Source organism: Podarcis vaucheri, assembly GCF_965113315.1.
Source record: "Podarcis vaucheri genome assembly, chromosome: 5".
NCBI classification, from domain to species: domain Eukaryota; kingdom Metazoa; phylum Chordata; class Lepidosauria; order Squamata; family Lacertidae; genus Podarcis; species Podarcis vaucheri.
In genome coordinates this window covers 45,239,361-45,263,617 of record NC_138763.1, presented here as the reverse complement: position 1 = coordinate 45,263,617, position 24,257 = coordinate 45,239,361, and the positions used below count along the sequence as shown (strand labels likewise).

Here is a 24,257-nt window from a genome sequence, read left to right as displayed (position 1 = left end):
TGTTCTTCTGTGACATCCCAGGCAGCCCACTGTCAATGGCAACAACTGGGGAAGCATCACTACGAACCCCCCACCCCAGGCCTGATCATCATCATTTTATTTGTATGCCGCCTTTCCACAGTTAAAACAATGCTGAAGGCAGCTTACGATATGAAAAGATCTACATAATTACAAACATAGCAAAGTAGTCCTTAAAATAAACACATTAAAAACTACATAATCGAACTGAACAATTTCCACATAAAAATAAAGATACAAAAAGTTAATAGCAGTAACAACAGCAAAAGCTCCCCCCAAATACCCCGGTTCTTGCTGGGCAGCAGCCACAGTCCTTATGAGGCCAGTCAAGCCCTGCCCTGGGCCACGTGGATAATCATAGGAGGACACCAACAGTGATTTATTTATTTGTTTATTTCTTATTTATTTCTCACCCAGCACACTCTTCATGTCTAATGATACCAACTCAAATGCATGATATCCCATTACATGAGGAAAAATGTAGAATGACCAGTATATGCATTTAGAAATATAAACTGGCTTGTTCAAGCCCTGCCGTTCTCTCCAATACTTTCGTGGGTGGTCTTGAGAAAACTCACTGGCTTCAGACAACCCTGTAGAAGGGATTTTGTAACAACAAGAAGAAAAGCGGACAATGAGTGGACTAGCTGCCATCTGGCAGCATCACCCAGGCACCTCCGCTCCTAGCTTCTGCCTGGTGACTTCATCTGCTAACTTCAGTCTGCCAGCTTCCAGGGCTTTCATCTATTCATGAATAGCCACCTTTCACACATCTCATTCATGCACATGTACACACCATTTCACCTTGACCACATTCGAAAGCTCCCATTCATTCATACAGACAGACATACACCAGCCAACATCCATGAAGAACACCAGTGAACGCATCCAACCCTCATTCATTTACTTTTGTGCCCAGGATTTATTCCACAAGTATCCACCAGCTGCTGTTAACTGGCTCCCGAAGGTGAACTTCAACCAGTTTACATTCACAGATATCAACCTGCTTCAGCCTTGCAGCACCCACCAGCTCCTGAATGTGAACTTCGCCAGCATCTACCCACTGACATCTGCCAGCTTCTGTTAGGTCCACTGCTAGACATCAGCAAGCTTCTGGCCATGGGAATCAGCAGCCTTCAAGCTGCAATCCCACCTAGCAAACAAACTTGCCTTATTATTTCTCCATAGCATCCTGCTGCTAGCCTCCTATTCTCCAGTGTTCCTTCTCCAGGTGGGAAAAAGGGGCACTGCTGAATGTCACAGTTGTGTCCTGCTGGGGAACAGAGAAGGGCTTTCCCCTTGGCCTGCCTTTATATCCACTCAGCTGCTCAGTGCTTTTGTGACATCATAAGCAGTTTGCAACCAATGGCAACAGCTGTGCAGGTATCATCATCATATCCTCAGACCTCACAATCGTGGGTGCACCTCAGCAGTGATTCAATTGTGTGCCTGTCTGTATGCCAGTGTTGGCCGGGTACAGAAGTAGAAGAACGAATGTTTCGCGCACACACATTTTCTTGAGTCCTAAAGATCTGGGCAAATTGGAAGCAAGGTGGGCCTGAGCAGGAAAATGTATTCCTCCCTCAGTCAAAGGACAACATTGCACAAGATTGCTGTATCCCCAACCTCTTCCCACCTGTATCAATAATATACACATTATGAATGTGCATTGGGAATGATACTGATGCACAGGAAATTCTGACATGGATGGGGGCGAGGATCATATTTGTAACTTTGGCCAGGTTTTTGATGTCATCATACCAGAACTGCCCTTCATTAGAACTGCTTTGTATCATTTTAGGCCAAATTCCAACCCGTTTCAGTAACACAGACATAGCATTTGCAATAGTATTGGCATGCCTAGGTAATCATGCTGATGAGAAAGGGAAAAGAGAAAAAGGGTCTTCCAACAGAAGTGGTTTGTTCCACTTCAGAGAGAGATACCTGAAGAATGCCACTGGCTCGACTTGCATCAAGCCAGACACCTGCTTCCAATCTATATTAGTTCAGAAAATAGACGGAATATCTTTTCTTCCTTGCCTATACTTCCCTGAAGCTCTGGCTGTCCCCTCTGGCGTGACCTTGCTCTGAGGGGAAGGGGTGGGGTGTCAGAGGAGCAACCCCTCTCCTAAATCCCTTTGTTCACCACCAAGCCAAGCGGTAAATATGTACAACATTACGTATGTATAATGGAGTGTAAATAATCCCAAAAAGTGCCTTGTAAATAGACTCCAAGTTTATCCTTTATTAATGAGCCGCTGAGCATCCTGCTGCTTTAGAGCAGCAAGGCTTTCATAATATCAAACCCTAAATTACACTTGGTGTCTCTCATTCCCGGCAAACGAGAATCATTTCAGGCCTCTTTGCTGCCTGTATTTATTTATTCATTTATTGATTTTTGCGAGAGTGAGCCCAGCATTCTCTGTGCTGCCATTTAGTAACGTTGAAGCCCCTGTAAATGGGAACTCTACACCCAAAAGCAAGCACAATAAAAGATGCCAAGGGGAAAATGGAAATTGCTGCCTTCCAACCGGCGCCTCCTCCTTGCTCCTGCCCCTCCCTGCAAGTCCGAAGCTTATTGGATCTTAGGCTGTGCTTTACACCTTCCACTGAGGAAGGTGGAAGAGGGAGGCAAGGTCTTAAGAGACCAAGTACTTTAAAAACCAAGACCAATCTGGCAGAGGTAGACTTAGTTCCAAGACTTCTCCAGGCCTCATGCCAACAGGGAAGTTGCTTTGCTCAGTAGGGGGTCACTACAGTTTTGAGGGAGGGCCATCAATGCTAAGCAGGAATGTCAGTAGGATATCCTGGTACACTGTATGAGCATTGGGGCACCTGTGTGCACACGCATACTACCATCCATCTTTTGGCAAGAACTGCTGCTTATGTACATATATAAACTTCACCAAGCCAACCCCACAGGGCTGTTGCAAAGATAAAAGGCAGGAGCGGAGGATAGCATGCCCAACCTAGAACTCCTGGGAGCAAAAGCAATATACAAATATATAATGTAATTTACAGATCATGTAAAGAAAGATAGAAAAGCAGCCTCCTTGCTTTAGCTGCAGCATTTCACAGTCCTGATATTTATAGCAAAAAGCAAGAGAAAAGTTTGTCAACCCTGATAAATAGCAAGATGCAAACCACTACCACCACCTAAGTATCTGTAGTTTCATAACTTTGGCATCTGATCTTGGAGGAAAAGCAAGATACTAGTAAACAACAGGAAGATAAATACTCTAACCAATAAATACTCTAACCATGTGCAGTTTCACAAAACTCTCAGCAAAACACAAACCCACAGACACATTTTGCCAACTTTGATAAACAAAAAAGTATTGTGTTAAGAACACTATAGGAATTTTAACTTGCAGCTGTACGGTGCTTGATGATTTTTTTGTTATATTTTCTGTTTTATTTTGTATTACATGTTTCTTTATGGTTACTGCATATTAACAAATGACAGCCAAGTGATGACATGCAGACCAGTAGTGGCTGTTTGGGGGACATAGAAAACAAGGGGCACAGCATAACAATATCACCATGTTTTCTCAGCAGGAAAAAAGCCTCATTTATTTCATGGGAGTTCCTTTTGAGTAAGCCATACCAAAGCCAGCCATTGGTGTTTTACACTGCAGACACAGCACAAAATGAAACAATGTGAACACAGAGCAAAGTGCTTGAACAAACTCACCCCAGTACACAGCAGACAATCTTCCTTCACCCAGCATCAGGCTAGCAGAAACAAGCAGCAGCAGCCATAGTCTTCTGTTTTCCTCCTGCTCTGGGAAATGCTCCTCTTGAGTCCCAGGTGGGGGTGATCAGTGTTTCTGCCTGTAATTGCATAGCAACAGAGATTAAAGGTGGTATCCAGCTAAGTTTTACTCACATCAGACCCATTGAAATGAATGAATATCCCTAAGTTAGGTCCATTAATTTAAATAGATCTACTCTAGTACAACTTAGCTGAATGTCATCTTAAGTGATTAGGCATCTTTAGCAACAGCAGCTTCTCTGTATCTGCCTTAGAACATTTTGTTTTCTAACTTTCTTCAAAGGTGTCCAATTGACTTCTTTTAAAATGAAGGCTAAGGATCTGGGAACACTGCTGGCTCAGGGCTTGGTATGTGGGTATTCCCTGTACTCTTCTTACATCAGCAGCCCTGATACTAGACTGCAATGAAATTTCACACCATTGGGAAATCAATCAATCAATCAGTCAATCAATCAAAAGTGGAATGTTTGAAATGTGAACATAGTTAAATGTTGGTTGGAATTGTGACTTGTGGAGACTTAAACACAGGAAGATTGGTAACTTGATGACTTTTTAAAGCAGCATGTTAATGATCAGCTTGCCAAATGCAATGCATTCATACTTTGTTCTTTTAAATCTGAAATATCTATAATTTGGAGGGGGGTGAATTAAGCAAATGAATTAAGAGAATTTGCTTACAATCCTCTCAGCTAACACAGGTTTTCTCCCACCCCACCCGAAAACTGGATCATCCCCTGTCCTACCTCAGTCTTGGGATTCAAATTGTACTGTAATTTGGTTGAGACTAAGATTAACACAAAAAACAGAAGCGCCAGAAACTGCAATCAAAATAAGATATAGAGAAACTGAACACCATTAGGTCCAGCACCCCTTCTAGGATGCAACTGTGTTGGGTGCTTCTCCCCCACACCCCCACCACCACCCCTACCACACTCAGGAAAAAAGAAATGTCTTACACATTATGCAGAATGAACTGGTAGAATTATGAACTTAAACTTTTATATATATTTTTTATGTTCCCCCATGCTTTATTTCAACAAGATTGACAGATCGTGTGCCTTCAGACCAGGCCATGGGACTTACATATAAACATGTGACAATAGGTAAGTTTTTTTAAAAGGACAGTCAACCTTTCATGCGTTAAGAAGCATGGTGGTAGCTTGAATTAACCAGCTGCCCACCCCTCTACACACACCCCTCACATGTGTGTGTGTGTAGAGCTTGCAATTGGCTCATGTGGAGGAATCCCACATATTTACATCTATGCAAGGTAGGGTTGGGATGCGGGACGCGCTGTGGTCTAAACCACAGAGCCTAGGGCTTGCCAATAGGAAGGGGGGTGGTTTGAATCCCTGCGACGGGGTGAGCTCCCGTTGCTCAGTCCCAGCTCCTGCCAACCTAGCAGTTCAAAAGCACGTCAAAGTGCAAGTAAATAAATAGGTACCGCTCTGGCAGGAAGGTAAATGGTGTTTCCGTGCACTGCTCTGGTTGCACCAGAAGCAGCTTAGTCATGCTAGCCACATGACCCGGAAAAACTGTCTGCAGACAAACGCCAGCTGCCTCGGCCAGTAAAGCAAAATGAGTGCCGCAACCCCAGAGTCGTTCGCAACTGGACTTAACTGTCAGGGGTCCCTTTACCTTTTAAGCTAGGGCTGCCATGTTTCAAAAAATTAAAATCAGGACATCCCAATGTTGCGGAGCTTTTTCTTACAAAAAGACAAAAAATGTGATTTTTTTTTTATTGATCCGGGACAAAGCGCCACCTTTTGGAAATTCCCCCCGGACGTCAATTCCACCTTTGAAATCCTGGTATGGCAGGCCTAATATAAGGCCTTTTCTTGTGCTTGCTGAATGTGTGGCTAGCAAGAGGATGATCAGTACACATGTAGGTGGGGCTGGTTCCTGCATCCTCCTCAAATATGTTTTGAATATGTGACAGTGAGGTTAAAGCACATAAAGCATTTAAAAACCATATTGTCAGGAAAGCATTGTTTAATGTCTTGACAAGATATAAAGACTTACTTGAAAATAAAACTCCAAGGTGGTTGTCACCAATGGAGGCAAAGGCTCAGAAAAAGCTTAACATGGAGGCCAAATGGCCAAAATATTGGGAGATTTTGGAGCAAGAAGGAGACAAATTGAAATTGCAGAGCTTCGAGAAACTAAAAGATAGAGTGCGAGATTGGCTTCATTACTACCAAATAAGAGAGGTATATAATTTGGATAAAAAAATTGGCTTCCAGGTGGAAAAATCAAAGTTGGAAACAGAATTGTTAGATCCCAAAACTAAGACACTTTCAAGAATGTATAACTTGCTGTTAAAATGGAACACTCAGGATGAAACGGTTAAATCTGCTATGATTAAATGGGCACAAGATGTTGGGCATAACATTATGTTTGCTGACTGGGAACAGTTGTGGAACACTGGTATGAAATTTACAGCATGTAATGCCTTAAGAGAGAATATTATGAAAATGATATATAGGTGGTACATGACACCAGTCAAGCTTGCAAAAATCTATCATTTGCCCGATAATAAATGTTGGAAATGTAAAGAAACTGAAGGTACATTCTTTCACCTTTGGTGGACGTGCCCAAAGATTAAGGCTTTCTGGGAGATGATCTATAATGAAATGAAAAAGGTATTTAAATATACCTTCCTGAAGAAACCAGAGGCCTTTCTCTTGGGCATAGTTGGCCAATTGGTGCCAAAGAAGGACAGAACTTTTTTTATGTATGCAACAAAAGCAGCAAGAATATTGATTGCAAAGTACTGGAAGACACAAGATTTACCCACACTGGAAGAATGGCAGATGAAGGTGATGGACTACATGGAACTGGCAGAAATGACTGGCAGAATCCAAGATCAGGGAGAAGAGGAGATGGAAGAAGACTGGAAGAAATTTAAAGACTACTTGCAGAAATACTGTAAAATTAATGAATGTTAAAGGGATGTTGGATTGAAAATAAGCGGTATTGGTAAAAAGATTAACAAGAATACTTTTATATATATTTTTTATGTTCCCCCATGCTTTATTACGGACTGACAATGGTTTAAAATATATAGTCATAATAGGTTAAGATATTGAGTAAAGATAAATGATAGAGGGTAAGGATTTGCTGAATTAATTATGTGAATTGGAATACAAAAAAGGAGTGTGTGAGGAGGTCAGGAAACAAGTAAATGAAATATTAGACATGAAAATATTGATTTCTTTTTAACTTTTTCTTACTTTTTATGTGTTTTGTTTTTGTATTTTTGTATCTTTTTTCTTTTATTATTGTTATTCTTCCTATTTCTTATTTTTAATCTTGTAACTTTTTATTGCCTGTAAAATCTCAATAAGTATCATTTTTAAAAAAAAAAATGAATATGTGACAGTGAACTCTGTCATGAACTCTTATCAATTTCCAAATCCATATGTGGACTCTAACAGTTAAAGCAAAACGGAAGGAAGAAAGGGTAGGAGGTGGTCACTGCTTAGGTTGCCAACTGACTGCAGTAAAATAGCTGGACTTAGAATGACCCCTTGCTGCCCTCTAACATCTCAGTGGGAAAGAACTGGAATCACCATAGAACATCCTGGCTGACACCTAGTGTAGCTGGCATACTTTTATCTTGGTATTCATATTTTTAAAATTTCCAACCAACTTTTCCTGGCAAATTGGCAAAACTACTCATGTGTGGTTTTGACAGTTGCAAGTGCTCTGAAGCAGCACCCAGAAAACGTGCCAAACCTTGAATGAAGATAACTTATTTCCATGACTAAAAACAATATTGTGAAAGCTTAATAATACATTATGTGTGTAAAATATTTCCTTTGTAGCACAAAAAAAGAGAAAAGACAAAATGAACACTGGAGGCCAGTTGACTCCTCACATCCCAAGGCCTTGTCTGAATTAAGTCTTTGGTCTTCCTGTGGTATCAGAATATTTCCTTCCTAGTACCTGTATTAATGCCAACCAAACACTGCCATGTGCTCATCATTGAAGATTTTCTAAACTACAGAGTACCCTTGGGGGGCATCTAGAATGGTGTCAGCATGGTTGCCATAGGCACTGGCTTCTGGGGGCCGAGGCTATTTGGGCCCCCTCAAACTTTTTTTGAGAGGGCCAGCCCCTGCATTGTTGGCTGAACACTGAGCCAGGAGCAGAATGACATCAGGACGTCGCACGACATTGGGATGTTGTGTTGGGCCCCCTCAATCTTCTTCCAAAGATGGCGCCTCTGGTGGTTTCAAATGTTTCTCTGACAGAAACAAGGACATCTGCTTTGGTAAGCAAGGCATGAACAGCTGGACCACATAAAATGTGCCTCCGTCCCCATTCATTGGAGTAAGCACATCTACATCTTGCTACTTCTTACTCAGTTTCACGCTTTTCTGGAAGGGTGGCATTTGCTGTGTGTTGCTGCTAGGGTTCCACAGACCAGGAGCTAGAGAGAGTCCCATCCAGGCTAGGCGTGTATCCATTCTAAGAATCTCTGGAACTGCTACATTTCCGAGTCATTACCTGTGTGAGCTATCTTGAGCCTTGTAATGGCGTGTGTAGGGAGTCTCTTCTTTCTCCACCCCAGTCAATGGGAGGAGGCCAGAGGCACCATCCTCTGGACATCCTGGTGGTGGAAGAAGGTGTATTTACCTAGTGATCTCTTTATGCTCCCCCCCCCCAAAGTTGTGTACCAGGCAGACAGCACTAAAAGGATTTATTGCTAAACCAAGATGCCTCTCGGAGCTCAGTCATGTAGGAGATGTCCCATTATATGGGCAGTTGACTTTAATAGTCATTGTGTGCTTAAAGCACAGCAAAACAACAGTGGGGGGGGGGAATCCCCACTCCACTTAAGATCGCCCTTCCCCCTTTCCCACCCCCCCCCACTCCGCAAAGCCCTGCTAGTCTATTTGCACAGTAAATTAAAAATATGAATCACTTCTCTGTACTGCCTCCCCAAACACTCATCCTGTCAGGCTCTGGGTTGTCTTCATTTGTATTACCTTAATTTAATGTTAATTATGTTCTTCATTTACAAAGAACAAGCATTTACACTCCCCGTCTGGGGATATGCCGCACTTACCATCTCCAAGGATTTGGTTCGTGGAAGGGGGAGGGGGAGGACTCGTTAGCACACCCTGCAAGGTAAAGGAGGGGACTGGAGGGGCTACACACACACACACACACACACACACACACACACACAACTCTGCTCTGCAGCTCCCCCCCCCCACCCTCTGCTGCTCTGTACCACAATGGACTTGCCTGATGAGAAGCAAAATTACCTTTCAATTTATGAATTGGTGTGCTATCCTGTCTCTTAAAACTGGATTGTGAAGCTCAGTCAACAAGAAGAGATTGACTGTCCTGGGGAAAGCAAGTTAGGTGGTCAAAACAGCTCATCACTTTGGGTGTGTGGGGTACACAGAATGGTTCAGATGATGTTTTAAGCAGAGACACTGCCAAACAGAAAAGTTTGGGCGGGCTGTGCCACAGATATCATAAATGAGGAAAGGCACTATGATATCTTGCTTCTGTCCGTCAATAGGCAAAATGAGGGTGGAATTAAATGCTGTGCTATTACAAATATTTCATCTGCACTAGCATTTCAGCTTGCTAGAAAGAATGGTGCTCCCCCCCCCCCCCGGGCACATTGTTTTGGAAGTTCTCCTGACTCACACACCCTGAACCAATGGGGGGCATGAGAGAAGGAGAGAAAGGAAAACCCCTTTGTGCAAGCAGAAGTCCCCCATCAGGGTTCATTAGGTGAATCCCACCCTAAGTATTTGTCATCTCTACCACCCGAGGTCACATTACAGCACCAGCAGGTAGGCCAACCAAAATTACTCACAGTGGTTGTACTCCACCCACTGACTATGTGGTTTGGAGGCTGTTTTCTAGCTGGTTGGACCTCCAGGTGTAAATGATTTCCATCCTGGTGCCAGCGGTCAACAGGCTTGTGGGATGCTGGTTTGGCGGTTTTTAACACAGTTGAGACTAATATTTGAAAACTGCTTGAAACACTACTCATTTATAGTTACCAAAGTATTTATAACTAGCCTTGAGGACCACTTCAAACATATAGAAAAAAGCACATAGCGAAGTCCTGTCAAGATATATCAAGGCAAGAAACAGGCTAATTGAATAAATAAAATGTGCACCTTCAAGTATAAGTTTGCAGGCATGATGCACATGCAAATGATGTGGTGATGGGCATGACACCTCTGAGGTTATAGATATATCTGTGAATAATAAGCCATATTTGTGACGGCAAATCATCACTTACTGGGATTAATGTTGTGGTGTCATTTTTTTCCAAATCCCATTCCCAAAAAGCTGGCAACCATTTCCAAATCCACCATTATTTTGCCCACAATATTTTGCTCCTCTCGTGCCATAATCCTCATCCCACAAGTGAAACACGCCCATGCAAGGAATTGTGTAGCCTTAATAAAACCATATTTTGTGGGACAGAAAATCAGAAGATGTTTACATAATGAAAGAGATGCCAAATGCCACCTGCTGACTTTGGACACTTCCAGACCTGCTGTTTGGGGAAGGTTTCAGTCATATACTGGTAAATCCAGGTTGCACAATTCTGGTTGACTGGGAAGTCTTGTGCAACAAAACCCTGCTTCCCCAAAAATATACTACTTCTTGCAATAATGAAAGTTAGGGGTAAATGCACTAGAACATGTGGCATAACAGTTACAGTTCCCTTAGTCTTTCAGGCCCAAGTTCAGATGGGGAGGATGGAGTACCTGCTTGGGGCTAGCAAAGATGGCCAATATCATCCTGATACTGAATGACCTTAATACTCATCTGAGTCTTATTGTATTGCTAGCGGTAGCCTCTCATAAACTGACCTGTTTATTTTAGTAGGGTTAGGGTTTGTGATAGTGAACCTACAACTGGGACTGTCAATACAGACTGAACGTGCCCCTACAGATATAGGGTTGATAGTGAGACAAACACACATTTAATACCACATCTACTTCGCCTTTCACAGAGAATTGGCTTTGTACACTATTTCCCTATCTATTTGTGATACCAGATTAAACAGCTGCTCTTTTCCCTGGCTGCAGCACTTTCATGCCATGCATAAGGGATGTCTTGTGCATCACACTATCGCATGCTTCAGAATCCTTCATGGCAGAACCATCTGTTCACAACCAAGCTTTCATTAACACATTGAAAATTCTCAAAAGGATTCACTTGGGGAGGCAGTAGGAATATATATACAGTATAGGCAGAATTTGAGACCCACTTTACACTCTTAGGAGGAGCATCCTTGGAAAAGACCCTGATGTTGGGAAAGATGGAGGGCACAAGGAGAAGGGGACGACAGAGGACAAGATAGTTGGATAGTGTTCTCGAAGCTACCAGCATGAGTTTGACCAAACTGCGGGAGGCAGTGGAAGACAGGAGTGCCTGGCATGCTCTGGTGCATGGGGTCACAAAGAGTCCGACACAACTAAACAACTAAACAACAACACCACCTGGTGCCTGATGGGACCTCTGGATGCATCTCAAAAAAGGGGGAAAGTATGAGGCAACTTGGCCATCTCCTTGTATCAATTCAGTGTGGCAGCCAGAAGCCTATTGACCATCTAATTCCCATGTCTGCATGACATTGCTGGGAGAAGGCACCCAGAAGTTTGGGCTGATGACACACCGCTCGACCTCTGATTCCCAAAGGACGAAGTGGAAATCCTAAAGAGATGTTGGGAGGTTGTTCTGCAGTGGATGAAAGCACAGAAGCTGAAACTGAATCTAGATAGAAAGAGGTGCTAATGACCGGGAGGATCTGATCTACTGATAGTTTGCCACCAGTTTTGAATGGAGTTGCACTGTAACTAATATGTCAAATATGGAGTCTGGGGGTTCAGGTTGTGCAGTCTATGGAGACACAAGTGGTTTTGGCAGCTATGAGCACCTTTTAGCAGCTTAGGCAGGTTAGCTGAGACCCTATTAAAAGAAAGCTGACTGGCTTCAGTTACCCATACCGTGGTTACAGTCAGAGCAGTCTACTATAACACTCTATAACAGCGATCTCACCACGTGGCCCTCGGCGGCAGCAGCTCCACCTCTGGCGAGACACTGGACCTGCCTCTTCTTGGCTCGTCCCCAAGTCGCACTAGGCCTTATGCTATTTCCAGCAGCCACCAGGCCTGGCGTGGCCCTCCTGGGACCTCACATCATTCAAGAGCAGGAGGCTGAAGACAGCAAAGGGAAGGGAAGGAGGGGCAAACAGGCAGATGAGGAAGGGGTGAGTGGCAGGAAGGGGGCAAGCGACAGAGATGGGGGATGGGGGAGGGGGGTTGCTCCGAACGTGTTCAGGTTTTTTTGGAATATGTCAACTGTACTTTATGTGTTGTGGGAGACCAGGAGGGAAGGAAGCTGGCTGCAGCAGGAGGAGACGACTTCCTGGATTCTTCAGCAGCCTGCCTCATTTCTTTCTCCTGCCCCTGCTCCTACCTCTGATTCTGGACTACTCTCTGCCCCTTACCAGCTCCCCTCTTCAAAGTCTCTGTGTTGCCCTTGTAGCAAAGAAGAGGATGGTAACAATGCTAGAATTAGCTTGCTCTGGACATCATTGGTTCCAGCTCCTGCCTGAATTCCCGGCCCTAGCTGTCCCCAGTGAGTCCCAGCAACACCCTGTAGGTTAGAAAGTATAATTATTCCCACATCACAGTGTTTGCTGAAGCTGAGTAAGCGGCTTGTTTTAGGCCACCTAGTGCATTTAATGGCAGAGCTGAGATTTCAACCAGCATGTATACAGTGCTGGCTGCAGTTACTGTTGAGCAGCTCTGTCACAAGAGCCATTCAGCCTGACCTGCATGCCTAATACTGCCCCCAATCCCATTGTCTTGTCTGCAACCGCTGTGGTGAAATTAAGAGCGAAGGAAAAGCCTGCTTGAACAGACCAAAGGCCTATAGAGGGGCAGCATCCTGGTCCCTGCAGTGGCCGACCAGATACCTAGGGAAGCCCAGAAGGAGGACATGAACAGCAGTAACAGCCCATCATGGAATTTTATGGCCTTGGTAACTCACATTCAGCTTGCTTTTGACTGGGAATGAGTCGCTCATGATACCTACACCTCGGACTCTGGGGCTGACAGCCTTTTGATCTATACAGGCAACGACCATTTTACATGGGGGTTATGTTCCAAGACACCACACATTTAAGTGAAATAGTGTATATTGGGAATGCCCATTGAAAAAGCCTGCAAACATCCTCTAAACTTCTGAAAACCATAGAAAAACCCTTTTAAAAACCAGCAGCACTCCCCAGACTGGCATGAATGGTGGCATTTGTTCCCTCCAAAACTCCTTCCTGAAACTCCGAGTCTCCACAGACCTCAAAGGTTGGTGCAAAGGCTCCTGGGATTGCACTTGTAAAGACTTGTGGGGTTGCAAAGCGCTGTTTTGTGCCATTTCTGCCCCTTCAGTGCTCTTTTAGGACTGTTTTTGCCCTTTTTCTAGTCACTCCCGGGTTTGCGGTGATGCGTGAGCACACAGCTGTACACCTACTGAATGCATGTAAAATGGTTGTTGCCTATATTGGCATCTTCCCATTGGCACTATGGCTGCCAAGCACCTGACACTAGGATGTCTGCGAATGACCAACCACAACATGCCAGAGGAACAAACAGACTCTGGGGGGAGGAGTGGATAAGATACACACACTGTGGCTTGCTGGTTACACAAGAGCACACCCCTCCCTCGCTTATTAACAATGACCTTCCTATTCACCATGCTCTGGATTCCCCAGCCCCAAATAGCTTTTAAATGCACTTCATGATCCAAGCTTGTGCTTGTTAATAGGGGACGTGCGACTGTAGGCCGGCCGGCCCACTCACGGGCCACGTCACACTCGCTGCGTGGCACACTCGGGCAGGCGGCACGCGCACACGTCTTCATATCCACCCTAACATTTTAATTAATGACAATGGCGCTTTTCTCTCCCGTCCTCTCCTCAGCGCTTTAATGTGTGTCCGTAGCCCGCCCGGTCCCCACAGCCATGGAAATATTAGCTTGACGGATGTGCTGTGTCGCCGGTGCTCCCTCGACGGGCCTGGCTGTCAGCTCGCCGATGATGACATTAACACAGGCAGAAAGTGATGACAAATGCCCGTTATCAGCGAACGAGGCCTGTGACAAATCGAACGCCGCCTCGCGAGCAGCCCCATTACGCTGTAATAAAAAAAGATGGATGGCTTTGCACGCCGGGGCCTGGTGCTAATGCGATTTCGCCTGGTCTCAGAGGGTTCCAATTAAGGCAGAAAAGAGAGAGCGAAGAGGAGGCCCAGAAAGCTCGCACACACGCCCGGCCTTCCCTGCCAACATTGCACTAATCGAGTCAGATCACCTTGAAGGAGAAGGAGCAGACGTATATATATATAAATATATATACACACACACACACAGAGGCTGGAGAGATTCCCAGTTCCAAGTGGGGTTCTGAACTGTAGGGTATAATGGGAAGCAAAATGGACAGAAGGATGGCACAGATGGGCCTGGGAAATGTGTTTGTATACTATCCCCCTGCCTTGGCCCAGTTCTGGCAGCTCCCACTGCATCTGGCTTGCTCTGCCTCCATCAGGTGAAGAGCTTAATCAAATCATCGCCTCCACCATCCATAGCAATGAGATGGGAAGGGGGTGGCGGTGGGAGGGAAGGATGACAGAGGCTTCTCTCAGACAAGTGTCACCTCCAGGAGGTGCCTCGCTAGTCTGCGGGCAAAGAGGGGACAGGTCTTACATTGCTGGGGTGTGTATGGAGAAATAGTTCAACATGGGGGCGGGCAGTGACCAACCAGGCCTAGTTGGTGAGGAGGAGAATGTATGCCTGCCCCTTCAGAAATGGACTGATCCTGTTTCTACACACCCTAACCCTTGCTTGCATTCTTGCAAGATCCTAACTGTGTGTTTAAATTATTAAACAAAAAAAACTTTATATAGTGCTATAGGTTAAGGCTTTCGATCCCCTGATTGGACAAAACATTATTAGCATTCAGATGCATGTAAGAACATGTTTGGGGCGATGATAACAAGCAATCTGGCCACTTTTCATTTCAGTTCATTATTATTACTGCCGCTGTTGTTGCACTGCCATTAACTACACTGGACACAGACAGAATCCACTCTACATGGAGGGTTATCTTCAGTTAAGTTATAAAGTAGTCCCATTGGAATCAAGGTAGCCTAGCCTATTGGCTTTAATGGGTCTGCTGCTCTGAGTATGACTCAGGCTGTGTATACGCTAAACCTTTAAAGCACAACCAAAGCACATTCTTTCCCTCAAAGAATCCTGGGCACTGCTGTTCACTTCTCAGAGAGTTACAATTCCCAGGGCCCCTTAACAAACCACATTGCCCAGAATTCTTTGAGAGGAAAGAATGTGCTTCAACTGTGCTCTAAGCATATACTGTGTACACAGCCTTGGTTGGATACAACTCATAGTTGAGCACTAGCTATTTTGTTGTTTTACCTGATGGAAGAAAGCACTAATTGATGAGAAATTTTGGATAGCCTAAATCCGAAGGAGAGTTGGCTCAGCAAAAATTAATCACCTTGGTTGTCTTTGAAGTGTGTGTGTGAGAGAGAGGGGGGGCGGGAGAATGGGGGACATCAAGCTAGAAGTGAAGTGTGTGGTATGCAATTTGGATCTCGTGTATTGTTGTTGTTGTTAATTGTTTCAGGGTGTGGTGGAATGGAATTGCAGAACAATGGTTGGCTGGGTGGATAAAATTCCCCCATATATAGGGAGCTTGTCACAGAGCAAGGGGAAGTCGTGAAGCAACACACACTTGCAAATAAACAAGGAATCAAACCAAGCAAAGACTTTTCCATGTTGTTGTTGTTTTGAATGCAGTTTTTAATTGTGTGTTATAGTGAATACTGCATTTGCCCCTGTTCTGTATCTAGTTGATATTCCTGAATTGCAGTGGGTTGGACTAGATGACCCTCGGGGTCCCTTCCAACTCCACAGTTCTGTGATTCCATGAAGTCATGTGTTTTAAATGGGCTATATATATATCTATATATATATATATATATATATATATATACATACATACATAATTTTAGTTTGTATGCTCCCTTTCTATAGTTCAAACCATGCTTAAGGCAGCTCACAACATGAAAACATACATAACTATAACATAACAAAAGTGGTCATAAACAATAAATAAAACATTTAAAAATGCAGAACCAAACTGAACAATGTCCACATAACAGGCATAACAAACAATGAATAAAAATAATGAATTCACTATTCAACTCTGTTCTATTTTATTATGACACCAAAAGAACAAATACCGGTATTTAATATGATAAACTAATGCACATGACCACATGAGAGGAGCAGGTAAAAGATGACGTTGATTGCTAAGTTGAACCTCCAGTTTCAGAGGCAGCCAGTGAGCTTCAGCAGATGAATGGGAATGCATAGTGTTTACACAGTTGCAGGGTTAGGGAGAGACGCATGTCCGAAGCAGGTCTGTGCTTAACAATTTTTAATAAATGGATTTTTTAAATCCATGTGGATTTTAAAAAAAACCAACCCACACAGATTGCTGCAGAAACGTTGACAATCAAATTTAAGATAAAACAACAACAACAGAGAACCGAAACTGACAGATCCCTCCACCCCTAATCAGCAATAGCAGCAGCTACGACAACAATCCAGGAATGGATGTGAGTAAATATGTTACTCAGGCTTCATTTCAGCTGAGGATGAGGACTGAAGACCAAACAAAATGCAGGGCTTCTTAAGATGCAAACCTGACATATTCACTTTCAAAGCCAGTCAAAACTCCAGCCTCAGAGATGGAGATGTGATTCTGGACTCCCACTCCCCTAGAAATTTCCAATGCTCTGGCCCAACTGAGGACGAAAAGGGTGGGGGGGCATGCCCAGTCTGGGAGCAGTTCAGGAGCAAGCCAAGGTAGAAGCGGAAGCAGCTAGGATGAGCCAGAGGTTCCAAAGCCATCCCGGTTTACTGACATGCCCCAAAAACTGAGGAGCAATTTAGACCAGCTCAGGGCTTTTCCCATCAATGTCAAGAGGGTAACAGTTGAACAAAACAGAAGTTCTGTTATGTATTGATGTTATCACCCTGGCCACCAGGGGTATCATGTACTGTATATAGTTTTCACTCAGGTCCACGTCAGTTAATTTAGGCAGGAAACCCTAGGTGGTGGTTGTTACAGTGTTGACAGCTGGCTGCCTATAAAAGCAGGCCGGCTGAGCTGTTGGCTGTTCAGTTCAGTTCCAGCTTACTTATAAAGAACTACTTGGAGAAAGCTCTGTGTTGTCTGCTATGTTCACCCACTATTTAATAAGTTCAAAAGGTGGGGGACCACAAGAACACCCCTCCACCCTCACTACCACCCTGCTTGCAAGCCCCTGAAATGGCTTTGGGTGGTTGGTTAAACCACTTTGGAGTCTCCCCTCAACAGCCTTAGGAATGTACAGTTTAAGAGCCAAAGCAGCACCAGAAGGTTAAGCCCCTCCTTTCTGCAAATGTGCCCCTCCTCCTCCCATGTGAACCTGGAAGGGAGAAATAAGATGGCGGGGTGAGGGGGAAGCTTGTGATAAGGAAAGGGGAGTTACAAGTGAGAGAATTCACAGTTCCAGCCTAAGACATTTTGGTGTCTGAAGCAGAGCCCAAATGCTGCCTTGCCTGGCTAGGCCCAACACTTGCTGCATCATTCTGGCATCTATTCCTTCCGTTATCTATCACCTCATCACTCTGCTTCATCTCACTGCATCGCAAGGCTGTCCCTGAGTTCAGCACAAACCACTGTCATACTCATTTTTCCTTTTAAATTGCACCTACATACAAACACACATATTCTATTCTCAGGGATATTATGGGGATTTAAAAGAGATGGGGAAACAGGTATGCCACCTTGAGCTCCTTGGAGAAAAAAGTGTAACCTGAAGCATATGTAACCCGAGGTACCACTGTAATAATAATAATAGTACTACCTTAGAGGAGCTCTGCTGCAGCAAGAGCATGGGAGATTAGAGAGGCAGTGGTTTTACAGCACTACCCTGTGGCAATGGCAAAGGAGTCTTCTCTGCTACAAATTGCCGATCCTGGGGATGGGGGTTGCCATATGGTCTGGTGAACCCAAACAGAGTCGTCACCAGTTTGCTGTCATGCTTTTGGCATCAATTTGCAGATGAAGCTGTTAATATTCAGCAGCTGGCTTGGAAACCACTCATTTTATGCACAGCCAGAGTTTTAACATATCAGAATTCTTATCTTGTCCATTTGCATCCATTTCAATTTATGTCACTCATCTTTAAGTGCTGTTAATTGGCTGACTATTGATAATGAGCCTCTGCAGATATTTATTAAGCTATGCCTCTAATAAACATGCAAAATATACTTTCCATTTGGTATCCAGCATCATTTACATGCTTTCATCTTGCCATGCTACATATTTTACAAGTGAACATTCAGATGAAACATATTCCATACAAACTGCAACGCCTTAAGAGTTTTCCAGATCCATTCCTCTCCCTTTTGCATAACATATGGAATAATGTATTATTGAATACCCTCCCCCCCTTTTGCATATCCTGACATTATATCCAAATGGTGACCTTCATTCGCCTGGTATATTTGAAGCCTACATCGAACATTAGGAAGTATCTGACACCACAGGAAAATGTGTTGAAAGGCATTTGGTATTGTATGAGACACTTCAGTTCAGGGTTGTGGATCTGAGCCCCACGTTGGGCAAAAAGATTCCTGTAGGGCGGGGTTGGACTAGACAGCCCTCATGGTCTCTTCCAACTCTATGGTGGTAAACCTTAATACCTGATAGGTTTCATATTTGCCATAAAAATTCATTCTATTGGGATAATGCTCCTTCTGCAAAATCCCACATGTGTAGACTCAGTGGCCGCAATTCAGAAAAAGGCCAATGGGAGTTAAGCACAAGTCACTTTCTCTGGATTGGGAGCAGCAAGCAGGGCTTGTAGGCAGTTATCATCACCAGTTTATTGCATCACTTTCTTGGGTTAAGCAAGAAGTACACCTTGACTATGGAGCCTTTTTGGATTGATCAGAAATACTTTGAGTTTGTTGACTTCATGGGGTTAAAGCACTCATGTTAGTATTTACTTACTCACTTTCTTGATTAGCAATCAATAGACCATTAAAACATTTTAGAATATAAGTTCACATCAGTTCAGTGCCACATATGTAAACAATACTCTATTTGGACTTCAAAGTATGGAAAAAGACACCAGGGGTGTAAGTCATAATTAGAATTAGGAATGGGAGATAAATTTGATTCAATTGATATTTAAAGGCAAACCAGTTTAGTAATTTGCACTCTACAAACCCCAACACACCTCCTTTAAAATTTGTATTTCTCCAGATTTTGCAATGCAGTACAATGTAGGTTTTATTTACGGTATCCAAATTGTGTTGAAATAAATAAAATTTGCCCAAACAGAACAGAGAAATCTTATGCCTTCTATTTGCTGTTCAATTAGGACCATGGATGCTTTTAAATCCTGAACTTCTAGCCAATGTATGAAAGTGAACCAAATTGTGTCCTAGTTTTTTCATTTGGATAAATGCAACGGATATAATGTGCATATGTCTGCTCATTTTTCGCATCAGCTTCTGCTAGTCACAGAGAAAGTGTATTGAGCTATGCACCAAAGCCCCAATCCATTACTCACCTCAATCCTATTGAGTTCCCATTTGGCTTCACAGATTTAACCAGCCTTTGGCCTTTGCACTTTCTAGCCTACTTTTGAAATTGCCACTACAAAATGTGGTGCTTTTTTCTGCTGCTTCTAGCCCAGACACAGCAAGAAGTTTCTGCTGAAAGGTTGCCCAAGAACAAGAGTTGGAAAGAGGGAAAACTACCTGGGGGGAAACGTAGAAGGATGTGGAAGAAATGTAATTATATATGGAATGGGCAAAGGAAATCTAATTTGTCCCCCAACATAATCTTGTCTTAGCAGTAACTCTGAGTGAGTATCATGAGGAATGACACTAAAGACTGAGGTAGGTATTGGGGAGACTTCTAATTAGTAACCACAGTTGTGCCTAATCTACCTTGATAATAAGATATGGTCAAATTAAGGCAGATTTACCAAGAAGCTCTGTGGCATTTGCAACAGAAGTCTTACTAAAATGGATACTGTGAGAGCATAGCTGTCAACTTTTCATTTTTCTTGAGAGGAATCCTATTTGGAATAAGGGAATTTCCCTTTAAAAAGGGAAACATTGACAACTATGCTGTGAAAGAAGATGGTTTGTTGTTACCTAGAAGTCTATGGAATATGGGCTATGCTTAGATGGTGTTGTTTCATTTTTATCCTGTCTTTCTGCCAAAGAGTCCACCTCTTATTACCTGAAAGAACAGGACTTGAAAACACTCACCTCTGGAGGCATGATCCATCCCAGTGTAGGCACTGGGCAGCGCTCTGAATGCATTGTTTCTTCCTGTGCATGTAAAATGGAGAATAGAAGAGTTGTGCCTTTTAGGGTGGTGGCACCCAAAATCCACAGATGGGCTATACCTTTACAGTATTAGTACGAACAAAATTGTTGCAAAATAATGTACAAGTTTTCAAGTGGTGCAGAATGTTTAATCAGGCTAGAAGTTATTCAAAGCAAGGGTTAGGGGCAGAGACAAAATCACCCAAAATTAGACAGGATTGTGATGTGTTGAGGTCTGCATTTTAGACTGTGTCTAAAGTTGGAGACTACAGACTGGATTCATCTCTGCTAGGTGGTTGCTGATATTAGATTATACTACAAATTCTGGGAGGAAGAGGCAACGACTGAGTCCCCATTTTTGTAAACGTAAGAGCCAAGTACACAGGTTCCTGGTTAGGCAGAAAGCAGGTGTAAAGAGAAATATAGCACTCTTTATAATAGGAAAGCCAGTGATTAATTTTGTATGGTATACAAGATAAAACTGATCCATCAAAACCAAATTGCATAGCATTACCTTATGTTTAGAGGATGTCACGATCTGACAGGATGACGAGGAGGAGGAAGAGGATCCCAGTGAGGGGTGTAGCCAGGACTGGGACACACCAGGGCAAGCAGGGGTTAGGGGAGGAAGTACTCTTTGAGGCACAGGGAGCAGCAGGAGGGGGGCTGCAGGAGGCTGAGGTAGGCAAGGGCCCACAAACCAGCTCACTAGCTGGCCAGGTGGGCCTCATCAGCTGGAGGAGGCTTGGAACAGGTGAGGGTCACCTGCCTCATCAAGCCCAGATGCTGTAATCAGCATGCAAAGTACAAAAGGGAATCAGAGCTGAGGGGCTTTGCCTGCTCAACTGCCCATGTTGATGGACCTTGGTTTGGATGCTCCTGGATCTTTAGGGTACTGTACTTTGGCTTTGATTCTGGACTGTTTCCTGACTGCTGGATTTCAGACTTGGCTTACTGACCCTGGACTGCGTTTCCTGAACTTTGGACGACATGCTGGCTCGCTGCCAGGTAGGCCAGGGATTCAGGACGGAGAGTAACTCTCCAAATGCAAAGTGAGGTGGTAGAAAATCATCTTCCCTGCAGGCATGTGCACATGTGGATTGTATTTCTACCCTGCCAGTTCTCTAACCCCTAATACAGTTGTCCTTCTCACTGTCCCTTATCAACCCAAGTGAAAGGTCATGACAGATTGGCACCTGCCATGAATCAGTAACCTACAAGCAGGGGGAAAGAGAGTCCCAAGAAGATGCAGGCAAAACATGGATTGCCTAGAGATGGAGGAAGCTTCATTGTAGGTGTAATCTTCTTGCACCATCCATTACTACAAAAAGATGAGAGGGGAGGATGGGGAGGTACTTGTGTTCTCCTTGTAGCAGGTTAGGAGATGTCAAAGCCACCCTTGGTGTCTTCTTCCCCTACCCTCAGAGCTATGCTGACGCAGCCTAGTACGGGAATGATCTGTGAACCTAGCAAAGATATCATGGCCAAGAAGGGCTAGCCCAAAATTTAAATTAATTAATTTGTCAGATTATCCCTGCTTTCTTGCCTTCAAATTCTGAGGTGCAGTGGCAGAGTGTGGAGGGAGGTCAATGAAATAAACTAGACCTACATATGACTGTTTATTCCTGTTATTGTAACCTGGCTCTGACCGAAAAGATGGCCATTGATGGTCTATTATAAGGAACATGATGTGATAACTGGGATTAGCTGGCACAAAGACAAGGGCGAGTTGCTGACATTGCTGATCGCTCACTATTTCCTTGTCCTCTAGTTCCCTCTGCTGGCTACTAAGGCTGCAAGCAATTTCTCCTTGGCTGCATCTTCAGAAAGAGTTGGTTTCTGTTTTTCGTCCTCTGTCAGGAATTGTTTGGGGTTTTTTAAAAGCATTTCAGTATTCAGCTCCGAGAGGAGAGGCAAAAATCTCCGTCAGTTCATTCTGGATCTTTGGGTGGACCTGTTCCTCCCAACCAGTAGCATCAACTGGCTGGGGCTAATGGGAGTTGTAGTTGTGGATGGAGGAGAATATTTGGTTCAGCTCACATTTAAAGGTGAGCCTGCCTAATTCATGCTGACTGAAACATGAACTCATGCGTACTTCACAATTCACACTTCTCTGAATTTTTCAATGCAGCCAAATAACATGTGCAAAAATACATTTACTAAGGTTAAAAAGTTTGTTTGTTAGAAAAAATAACACAGAGAAATGCCTTATACCAGGGAAAACTGCAGTGCAAAAATGTGTAAGGCAAAGCCACATACAAAAATGTGGATGTTCGGAGAAATTCGTACCAAAGTGCTGATGAATTTTCATTAGGTCTTTAAAACCAGCAGCTATGGAAATATGGAGAATGGAGACATAAGCAAAAGAGAGAATCTGAAAGTGGCACATTTGCCTATCCATCCCTACTTGTAGTCCAAAACGTGGAGTTCACCAGGATGGGAAAGGCTAGTGCAGAATATTGTAGCAGAGTCACTAAAAGATGGTGGATCTGAAAGTTCAGATTTAAATCCTGCCTCCGGCATGAGCCCCACCAACACACAAACACCCACCCACCCACACCCCTTATGGGAGCGACCATAATGACCCATCTTACAGGGCCATTGTTATAAGGATTACTGAGATAATGAAAGTGAAGTGCTTTGAGCACTCTAAAGCCGCTGTATAAATGCAGAGTGTTTTTGTGATGGGGCAGTTTCAGGAATCACTGAGACCATGCCATGAACCTGGTGCCATAGGATGCTACATCCCCTTTCCTGCCTGCCTGCCTTCCTGCCTACCTACCTGCCCTTTGTGGCTTAGGGCCCTCGTATTTACGGGACCGCCTCGCCTGGTATGCCCCGCAGAGGACCTTAAGGTCCATGAATAATCATAGTTTGGAGGTCCCGGGCCCTAAGGAAGTCAGATTATCCTCCACCAGGGCCAGGGCCTTCTCAGTGATGGCTCCGACCTGGTGGACTGCTCTGTCCCATGAGACCAGGGCCCTGCAGGATTTAACTTCCTTCCACAGGGCCTGTAAGACAGAGCTATTCCGCCTGGCTTTCAATTTGAACTTAGCCTGATCTTTTATTCCCCTTCCTTCCCTCCCCCTCCCCTTTTTATGAAGATTACCCGCTCTGGGATCCCACAGCTAATTCTCCCCTGCTCTCTTCACTGGCCCAAATAGGACTAATTTAGCGAGCTAGCCCCGGTGATCATCTAATGTTTATTGGATGGTTTTCCCCCTAAATTGATTTCTGAATTCTGAATTTTTTGTTATTCATGTTTTATACTGTATTTTATGCTGGTTTTTGTTGCATCAATTAAGTGTTTTAAATTTGTTGTTAGCCACACTGAGCCCGGTTTTCTGAACTGGGAATCGTGGGTTATAAATAAATTATTATTATTATTACAGCAGCTGTTGCAAAATGAGTAGAGACAACCATCTAGTCACTCTTCTAAGTGGTGGGGTGTCTCCTGGGGTATTCACTAAAGGATTATATTCATGCAGTGTGGCTAGTTCAGGTCCATGACCAAACTGAAAGAGAGGAAATGTTATGATTCTAGACCTGCGGAACTTGAAAGCCTCCCCCCCCATATGAATGAGAGCCCCCCACCTGGAGCCTCAGCAACCTTCTGCTTTTGTTGCCTGGCTGAGACTGCAAAGTCAAGCCCCTGGCAGGCCACAGGATATAGCTGGTGGGCTGAAAATTCCTCAGTATGTCACAGGTGATTTAGGCCTATGTTAGATGTGACAGGTTATTTCGCAACTATCGGATCTAAAAATATTGAGAGGGTACAACAGGTCTTCTGAGATTCCACACCTCACACCCTCTTGAGGCTTCCACCTTCTTTGGCCAGAGATAGGACAATATAAAAAGGCTCCATCCTCAGTATAGGTTTTGAAGAGCATCGCTAAGTTTTTGCTAAAGAAATGGTGTGCCTGCCAACAATTGGGTGCATCTACAAGCCTCTCTGTGATCAGGAACATGGATTACACAGGGTTCCTGATCA

General features: G+C 43.9%; 1 protein-coding gene and 1 long non-coding RNA gene across 3 annotated transcripts in view; one reads left to right on the top strand and one right to left on the bottom strand.

Moving 5' to 3' along the window:
* The window catches only part of POLL (DNA polymerase lambda), a 125,842-nt gene that overhangs the window by 74,282 nt on the left and 27,303 nt on the right, over window positions 1-24,257 (bottom strand). For both annotated transcript variants that reach the window (XM_082223456.1, XM_082223455.1), the window contains exon 10: window positions 3,713-3,852. In XM_082223456.1, coding sequence (XP_082079582.1) covers window positions 3,749-3,852 — 104 coding nt within the window. In that variant the 3' untranslated portion in view covers window positions 3,713-3,748. The remainder of the gene's footprint in view (window positions 1-3,712; window positions 3,853-24,257) is intronic.
* On the top strand, window positions 18,769-22,093 carry LOC309532802. Its single transcript, XR_014220026.1, has 3 exons — window positions 18,769-18,916; window positions 19,783-19,828; window positions 22,038-22,093. It is a non-coding gene; the product is annotated as an uncharacterized lncRNA (long non-coding RNA).